Source organism: Marmota monax, unplaced genomic scaffold (genome assembly GCF_021218885.2).
Source record: "Marmota monax isolate L192 unplaced genomic scaffold, Marmota_monax_Labrador192_F-V1.1 WCK01_AAM20220418_F8-fsc00503, whole genome shotgun sequence".
Classification (NCBI taxonomy): Eukaryota; Metazoa; Chordata; class Mammalia; order Rodentia; family Sciuridae; genus Marmota; species Marmota monax.
In genome coordinates this window covers 355,599-365,668 of record NW_026693958.1, presented here as the reverse complement: position 1 = coordinate 365,668, position 10,070 = coordinate 355,599, and the positions used below count along the sequence as shown (strand labels likewise).

General features: G+C 34.1%; 1 protein-coding gene across 1 annotated transcript; it reads left to right on the top strand.

Annotated features, from left to right (window-relative positions):
• Window positions 1-5,330: 5,330 nt before the first annotated feature.
• LOC124106321 (olfactory receptor 1165-like) lies at window positions 5,331-6,290 on the top strand. The gene has a single exon (XM_046463931.1). It carries the CDS (start codon window positions 5,331-5,333, stop codon window positions 6,288-6,290), a length of 960 nt encoding a protein of 319 aa, XP_046319887.1.
• Window positions 6,291-10,070: the final 3,780 nt, after the last annotated feature.

Genomic DNA, 10,070 nt, shown 5'->3' with positions numbered 1-10,070 from the left:
AAAATTTCAAACATGTAACTTGTACAATTGCTGTTGGGCCCAAGTAGATTCCAGCTACATTTATCGTTTTAATTTTGCTTTATAGACAATAGCAAACAAATTTTTAAATAGATAGAAAAGGAAAAAATAAAAAGCAGTTGTTTCTAAGGATCAGATTTAAAGTAATGCTTTAAAACTTTAAAAGTATTCTCATTGATATAATCTTTTCCATGGCTTCAGTTCACATACCAGACCAAATGTGTTGGTTTTGGTCAGGCATTCAAGCATCTGAACCAAATATTTCATATTTGTTAGCCATAGTTTTTAAAAAATTCTTACTTATAAAGGCAAACATTTGATGCTTAATTTTAGAATACCCATTCGGGATGATCCAAATTACCTGTAGCAGATAATTCAATTTGTGGAATTAATATTTTTACATCTTATTTCCAAATGCTTATACGTAAGTGCACTTCTCAAAATTTTATGGTCAGCACCCAGTCTCATGGTTTTAACGGGTCAATCTTTGGAACCACTGTTTTTTTTTTTTAACTGCTTTTTATTCTAGGAAATGTGTGTGCATTACGTTAGCTATATTTGAAATATCAACGCTATAACTTTAGGGGTATGGTAAGAAAGAGAAGGAGCTGCAGATCTGCAGCACAATCTTGACACCAAACAGATCTCAATTCTCTGATTCTCTAGTGAAGGCATAATCAGGATCATGTTGGGTCTATAAAGTGGTGTATAAAAAAGAGGTATAATATAGTGTTTAGTATGTTTCCCTGTAAATAAAGTACAAATATTCAACAAAGAGAGGAGGAACAACACATGAACTGTTACTGTATTGAGATTAAAAGAGAAAATATGGCTATGTTTTATTTCTGTTTTTTTCCCTTTAATTTTTAGAATTACAATCTATATATAGAGAGAGGTAAGTTGCTTTATTTAATGTGAATATCAACATATAACTGATTTACAGAACTTACGTTCTAACTAATAGAAGAGGAAAATATCTCTAATTATTTTGCATGTAGTTCATGACCACAAACTGGTCAGGATTCTCCAGGGTCTGGGTCCCCAACGTTGAGCAGTTAGATACAAAACAAGCAATTTGAGCATGGAAAACAAATCCAATGTCTGTTTCTTCACCAAACGAATTTCTATGCTCCTTTAAAAATGTTTAACAGCTGGGTAAAAATCATGAGTTGGATTCTTAATTGAAGGCTATTTTGCAAGAGTCACTCATTGCCTTTAAAGGAATGAAAAATTTATAGAAACATTGTAATTTAGAGGGGGATTGTGCATCAGCTCATTAACATTTGCAAGAAAGCCAGCAATTTAAAATTGTACATTAAGAAAATCTGGGTTTTGGTGAGTTGCTTCAGCATTGGGCATCTTTTTTTTTCTTTTTTTATGGGTTATATTAAAATCCAGAAAAAAATTGTGGTTAAAAAAACAATCTATGTGTATTGAGGGAGAAAAATGTCTACAAAGTTCACCTATAAAAAGTGTCAAACTCTACTCTCATTGTTCCTAACATCATTTTACTCAGAATAAAACTATGTTCTTTAATGTATTCGATACATGAGAGGTTTTTAATTGTAAGCTTTGTCCTCATTGCATTAATGAATTCAGAAAAAATACCATACACAATCATGAATATGCAGATAAAAATAGTAAAATATGTCAAGTATTTAATGAATGGTGTAATAACATAAGTGCAGAATAAATAGAGCCAGAGAAACTAGTGATATTTGGATAACACTTAAGTTGAGACAGAAGAAACAATGAGGTTTGGATAACCAGAAAAGTTTTCTTGGGAGAGCTACTTAGGGATCTTGTCATTGCAGGACGACATACTCTTAAATACTAGGGGAAAATTTGGGGCCATTTCAGACAGTTACAAGAAACAATTATTTTTTTAGAGTAAAATTTTAAAACAATAATATTATTTGAGCATTATATTTAGTGACAAAGTAATGCATTTAATACCTCCTGAGGATATTATAGAGACCCACATAGAACATTGTTGATTTCATGCTTTTTGAGATGAACTGCTGTCAATCACAACTATGCTGTTGTATTCAAGTGAAAGGATATCTAGGTTGAATTTTGATGGCTTGCAAGGACTTCATAAATGACAGATGATCACACTAGAAGTAAAGAAGAAGAAATACTTTCAAATTTCTTTGCTTTTCACTTTTTCCTGACTGCCTTTACTGTAGCCACGACATGAGGTCATGAGTAGAAAGCACTGGACACTGATTGGAAACTGAGAAACAAAGATTATACACGACTGGATTGAGTAATAATTGGACCTTGGAGGCCTAGACTGGACAGTAAGTCATTTACAACTAAAAAGTATAGAATGTAAATTCTCAAGACCCTTTATTTTTTCTTATCTAATGTCCAAGACATAAGTGTGGTTAATATACATGTAGTTATTATATATGATCCCAGAAGTCCTGAAAGTATTTAGCTTAATTAGTTGCAAGGAACACCCTAACTCCTTTCATAAAGTAACCACCAAAATGACAGTTTAGCAATGATGGTGCCCTCTGAGCATTTTTATGTACCTGATAATTTATAACCAAATAAATACATAATACACACCTTGCACTCAAAATAATTGTCAGTTGACAACCTTTATGTTGTCTGGAATCCTTTATGCCCCTGTACTTATTAAACTAAATCATATAATTTATACAATGAAGGTATTCTCCAAGAGTAGAGATGACACAACATTTTGAGAAGGTTTCATACTTTTTGAAAGTCATATTAAGGTATGGAGCCCCAGAATGGTCACAGATGATCAGTAAGAATAAGGGAAACTGAAATTATAGTGAAGGATTCTGGGTAGACAGAGAGTAATGAATTAAGGCAAGAAGGATCTCAAGGGTCCCTCCAGGTACCATGAAAGACCATGCAGGCAGCAATAGGAGACCAGAGGAGATTCACAAGGCATAAAATGTAACAATAATGCAGAATCCTCAAATTTGACCTCAAAATTCAAAATGTGTAAGCTTGGGGTTCATAATTTACCAGTAACTCATGAAATAATTATGCTGCTGTAGTGAATTGTGCTTGTTTCACATAGTTAAGCACAAGTAGTTTAAAGTTGTTTGGTAAGTAGAAAATAACAGCAGTTTCCTGACTTCAATCCTTCCAGGCTTCCATAGAATTACCTGGGCTTCTGGATCTAATTGTTTATGCTGACAACTGTTCAGGAAGGTTAATGGTGCACCAAGATTATTGAGTGGAATTTATGAACAATTTGTATTAATCATTGTGAGAGATAAATTAAATAAGAGTATAAACAATGTAAAGTTTTACTGTTGAAAAAGCAGACAGACCAATTAAAACATCTGGAATATTTGAAAGTCCCTACTATGAAAGAGAATGAATCATCTTTTTTTTCCTCCTCTTTGAATTAAAAAAACATAAACATAGTTATTAGAGTCTAAAAACACAAGAAATATCATTATTGACAATGACACACTAAGATAAATATTTAAATATAGAATTGGCTATGATGTTTACAGACATGTATTTTTTTTCAAATATAAGGCTTTGAATAAGGATCACTGGATATGAGCTAAGAGCTTCACTGTAAGGAAAGAACCAGAAGTAAAACTGCTAATGAATTCTGTATAAAATATATAAAAACAATTATGATTTTTCAGCTTTTAAGCTGTATCGCATCGTATTTTGATCTTGGCATACTGATTCTTAGAAAGGTCACTTAGTTAAGTAAGGTCAGGATTTCACAAGTTACCTTGCTATCTTAGCAGATGTGTCTCCAAAGTCTTCATGTTCATGGATGTAGCCAAACACATGTAATTTCAGTGACTGAACCTAAACACAAACTTTTTGGGTCAACACATGTGATCAATACAATTCACCCAGGTCCACCCAAACTTGTGTGTAATGGACAGTGAGGTGGTATAGCTGACGTTCTTCTGGGATAATTAGCTGAGGATCTAATGGAAAGTTTTCAGCTATTACAAACTAGAGAAATAATTGTCAGAGTTCAGATAAATACAAGGTAGCTCCATCATATTTTATGGGTCTGCACCTTCATTTCCAGAATAAACCTTTTATTTATACTCCAACTTGTGAAATTTCAAATTTTCAGATGCCTACACAAATAGGGTTCATATTTTTTCAATCTTTTTATGTTGTTTTTCCGTGGGTACCCCACCAAAGTATTCCATGGGAAAAAAAAAAGAGCTTTGTTTTGATTTGTATAAGGTATTAATTTTTAGTAGTACTTATTTTGTAGTTTTTAGTTGCTGATAAATATTCAATGTTCATGTTTTATAGGTTATATACTAAAAACAGACCGTATAAGACTATAGAATTATATAAAGAATATGTTAAGAATATATTCAGATATTTCCTTAGGATTGATGTGATATATTGAATTTATGATCTTAAAAAGATTATAAAATGGTGATAATTCTACTGAACATAGTTATCAGTAGAGTTTATTATTTATACAGTGCTGAGGGTGGAACCCAGAGGTTCACAGGTGATAGAAAAGTGTTCCACTAAGCCACATCTCAAGGCAAACAGTGGAATTTTGTTGTTGTTGTTGTTGTTGTTCAGGTCATTTAAAGATGCTCTTGGATATTTGATGAGTCTTTGAAAATAGAATATGCATATAAGAAGTAAAATGTCAATCCATTAATACACAACTGTGAATGTGTGGAAAGTACATTTCATACTGTTTTGCTTATTATGTTTTTTGTTTGTTTGTTTTAATTGTTGCTTGTTTCTGAAATGAGATCTTGTTATGTTGCCATAGTAGGTCTTGAAATCATGACCTCTCATGATCCTCCTCCAAACACTTCAGTTTGTCTGAATATTCCTCCTCGCCTGGTTACTACTACGGTTTTCTTTTCTTTTTTTTTAAGCATATTTCTTCTTAAAGGATTTGCCCTTCCATCAACTGATACCTGGTATGATCTGCCCAGTGCTTCCTGAGTTTGCTATATATGTTCTTTCTTTTACAGAATTATATTTATCAGGAGTATTCTAAGCATCACATACATTTACAAATGCTTTGTAGGAAATAATATTGATAGGTACTACTGTGTTTTGCAGAAAACTGCAATGCTGAAGAAGGATAAAATTTATTTTCTGTTATAAAAAGTCAATGAGTGTTCTAAAGGGAATCCAAAGGGAAGCAGAACAATCAGGAAGCAAATTGACCACATTTGTTTACACTGGTTTATACTGAGCATCTGCAGAGCTTCTCCCTCTCCAAATGCTCAAGTTCTGATGCTCAATTTTATTCTCCCTTTCTCTCTCTGTGTGCCTCTCTCTCAACATCTTCACAAAGAATAATGGTACTTGTGGTATACGACACAGGAAACCATAGCTCTGAGGCCACATTCATTCTGGTGGGGTTCTCAGAATTCCCACAGCTCCAGGCACCCCTCTTCCTGCTGTTCCTCAGCATTCACGCAGTCACTGTGGTGTGGAACGTGGGCATCATTGTAGTGAGAAGGATCAATCCCAAGCTTCATACACCCATGTACTTTTTCCTCAGCCACCTCTCATTTCTGGATATTTGCTACTCCAGCGTATTTACACCCAAGCTGTTAGAGATCTTGGTTGTGGAAGACAGAACTATGTCCTTCAATGGATGCATGACACAGTTTTTCTTTGGCTGGGCATGTGTGATTACAGAAATGTTCATGTTGGCAGTGATGGCCTATGACCGGTTTGTGGCCATGTGTAAACCCCTTCTCTACACAGTTGCCATGTCTCACAAGCTCTGTGCCCTCCTGGTGGCTGGAACTTACATGTGGGGTGGCCTCTGCTCCTTAATAATCACATATTCCCTTTTGCAACTGTCATACTGCAGATCAGCCCCCATGAACCACTTTGGCTGTGAGTACTCTGCCATCATCTCCATATCTTGCTCTAATTCCTCCTTCAGCCAGATGGCATGTTTAGTCATTTCTATACTGAGTGACGCCTGCAGCCTCCTGATCACCCTTGCCTCCTATGTCTTCATCATTGCCACTGTCAGCAGAATGCCTTCCAAGGGTGGCCTCCGCAAAGCCTTCTCCACCTGTACCTCTCACCTGATGGCCATCAGCATCTTCCATGGGATCATCCTCCTTCTCTACTCTGTGCCCCACTCCAAAAACTCCTGGCTACTGGTTAAAGTGGCAACTGCACTTTACTCCGTCATGATCCCCATGCTGAATCCCCTCATCTACAGCCTCAGGAACAAAGATGTGAAAGAGGCAGTCAGGGGGCTGATCAACTCCAAACTGCATTTTCATCCAACATAATTTTAAAAAATGATATTTATGTTCTAAACATATTGAAATTTTCATATACTTATTGATGGTATTTTAGCTTTATGTTAATATATGGTTATACTCTAGATCAATTGAATATTAAATGTGCACTAGTTTTCAGTGTGCAAATTGACCTACTGTTTTCTCTGTTTTCATACAAATATAGTGCACTCACCTCTATTTCATCTGAGATTATGAAACAATTTTGTTTCAACATTTCCTTACTGAACACTAGGGAAGGAAACACGAAGAAATTTTTTTTGGCATATACATCTTATGGCATAACTTTATGTTTTTGTTTGTTTGTTTGTTTGGTACTACGGATTCAACTCAGGGGCACTTGACCACTGAGCCACATCCTCAGCCTTTTCTTTTTATTTTATTCAGAGACAGTGTCCTAATAGTGGCTTAGCACCTCACTTTTGCTGAGGTTGGCTTTGAACTTGAGATTCTGTCACCTTAGCATCCCGAGCTACTAGAATTATAGACATGTGCCAGTCTGCCTGGCTTATGTTGTTCTTAAAATAAAGCACACACACATTATAAATGTCTTTACATGAAGGCATTCTCAAGTGGTTGAAACTCACACTTTTGACTCAGCAGGTTCACTAGAACATAACTTTTCATTTCATCTTATATTTTTCAAGTAGAATAGGAACATCAGGTTTATTTTATGAAATGATTCTCTGATTTAAGCAAACATGTTGGAAATAGTAGCTACTATCTATGTATCACTCATTTTCCTCAAGTATAAAGGTAATATGTTACAGTTCAATAAATGTTGAGGTACTGATATCAAGAATTAAGACCAGTTCACTTCTAATTCTACTTATATCTATTTTTCAGTGATACTAAACTATAATTTTTAAAATTCTACTTTGATTACACATTCTCATCATCAACTTATCTACTCTTTATCAATGACATCTGCATCTACTTAGTTACTTCAACCATTTGGAAAATTTTAATGATTCCACATAGTCTCTATGTATCTGCCAATAACTCATATTTTTTTACATCTACAAAATAGGAAATTTCTTTACTTCTCTGCTCTCAAAACTATCATAATAATACATTTGACTTATAGTAGTTAATATAAAATTACCCTAATTTCCTTTTTCTTTACTTTTCATAGATTATCCATGGTTTTGTAAAACATGCAATCTGTTTATTTTCCTCCCTAGGTTAGAATTATCTAACCATTTTGTGTAATATATAAAATGAAAATCAGTCATTTTGAAAAAATGTCATTTGCCTCTCTTGTATTAGCACTTAAAATTTAAGACATACAAGTGTGCATTTTTTAAGAAGATAACTGTGTAACTCCCAAATAGATCAGAGTAAAACTATTTCCAGCACTATAAAAATAAATGCCTAGCTTTTCCTCCAGCTCCTGCATTAGACAAAATCAAGACTTTTACAATAAAGGTGCAGTTGGTATAGAGATTCACTATCTATTTAAAGATACATCCCCCAAAATAGTAAATGATATTTCCTGTTTGCATACTTTACAATGATATAGGGCTTATTTCATGTGTAATACTTTATGTACTCTATGACTTTAGAAAAAAATAATTCAAAATTTTCCATATATTTATAATTTGTTCATTTTTGTTCCTATTTAACTTTTTGTTGCAAAAGTTTCAAGTACTTTTCTATAACTCAGTCTATTATGAAGTTCATTTTTTTCAGTTATAAGTACATGTATATGGTTACAATGTTCAGAAATATTTATGACAATGAGGTATATAGTTAGAAGTATTGTGCACATATATGTAGGTCCAAATTTTCAAAAAGGGTATATTAAACTACAATAAATAGCAGTGTCTGAATATTTAAATGTTATAATCTACTCCATCAGCTGTTAGTATTTTCAGGCCTTTGAAAATTGAATAATTTGCTCATTATAGGACATGATTAAATATTTGTGGTTACTGAAGTTGGGAAGATTTTAATATTTGCATGTATTTTTTTTCCAAATTGTCTTTGTATGCCATGCTATGAACCCATTGAATTATTTTCTTTTTGAAATTATTTTATGTACATTATGGATATTTTTTTTTCCTTTTTCTGTTTAAAACATGAAAACTTTTTATATTTTGATTTATTTTTCAATGATTAATATCCTTTGATAAGGAGAAAGTTAAATTAACTCAAATATATCTTTTTAAAAATGGTTTTGTAATTCTTTAATAGCTTACTTATCTACCTTGAAATGAGGGAGAATTTTTACTGTACCATGTTCAACAGTGTATTTAATTCTTTGTATTTTTTTTCTATGAATTTCCTCACATATGTCATTTTTTGTGGAAAATGTGAGATTTGGGTAGAGGCAAATGATATAGGTTTCATCATTATGTGCTCTCTTTGTCTACATGTATCCTGTGGGTAGACAAACATTTCTCATGTGACTCACCCTAGACAGCATGAAGTTGGTGAATGTGTTGTAAGCTAGTACACAGAACAGGCCTTAAATGTCTCTTCATGGTTGATTCTTTCTTCCTGGAGCTTATGCCTTTCACCTAGAGAGAAGCACAACACAAAAAGAGCATTCCTTCAACTCAGATTCCTGAATGGGCATTTACAGGAAGCTAACCAACCTTAGCAATGTCCAGAAGAGCGGAGATGCAGTTAGCATCAACACTCCTTAACTACTGCATTTTTAATCATACCCATACCCCATTGTCACATGCTGTTCACTCAATAAAATATTGCTTCTGTCCTGTTGCTCTAAAAATGCCAACATTGTTATGAAGGAAGCATCCATGTCTGTGATTTCAGTGTTACCATAAGCTACTACCTCAGGAACTCTTCAAAACCATTCCATAGTCAGTGGCTTAAAAGTTTAATTAATTAGTTTTCCAGAAACTGCCAGTAACCTTATGTGTCTCTGTTTCATGCTATGTAGTACAGGAAAGCATTATGTCCTAGCACATTGCTGTGAGTATGGGTTTTCTCAAATCTCTCTCATCATCTTTAGAGTTGTTGGCTCTCTATGGGTTCTGGTTTAGATGTGAGGTGTCCCCCAAGAGCTCATATATGAGACAGTGCAAGAAACTTTAGAGGTGAAATCATTGGTCTATGAGAATTTTAACCCTATCAGTGCATGAATCCCCTGATAGGGATTAACTGAATAATAACCTTAGCAAGGTTGGGTGTATCTGGAGGAGAGTGGTCTTTGGAAGTATACCATATTTTGTCTGTGGTCAGGAGATCTCTCTCTCTCTCTCTCTCTCTCTCTCTCTCTCTCTCTCTGTCTGTCTCTCTCCCGTACCATATTCCGAGCTGCTTTCCATTACAATTCTGCCATGATATTATGACTCACCTTAAGCCCAGGACAATGGAGCTGGCCACCTATGGACTGAGACCTCTGAAACTGCAAGCCCTCAAATAAAATTTTTTCCTCTAAATTTTTTTTTCCAGGACTTTTGGTCACAGCACTGAAAAAGTTAACTAAAAAATAATGAAAGTGTCAGAAAAATAATAGGTCAAGAGGCAATATTGAAGGTCTCCCAAGTCTATACTTAGAACTTCCAAAATGTCAGCCTCAGCAACTTGGTGAGTACCAGTCTAAATAAATAAATAAATAAGATTGAGAATGTGATTCAGTGGTAAAATGCCCTTGAGTTCAGTCCTCAACATTAAAAAAAATTCCTCAATTCACATTTCAATTGTTTGTGGTAGTTTGCATGCTATGTATATTGTAGAATTTACTACACTTCTTTTTAAGTTTGAGACAGGGTCTTGTTTGGTGATCTTGTTGGCCTTGAA

Coding starts and splice junctions, on each gene's coding strand:
- LOC124106321 (XM_046463931.1), top strand. CDS start 5,331: ATGGTACTTGTGGTATACGACACAGGAAACCATAGCTCTGAGGCCACA.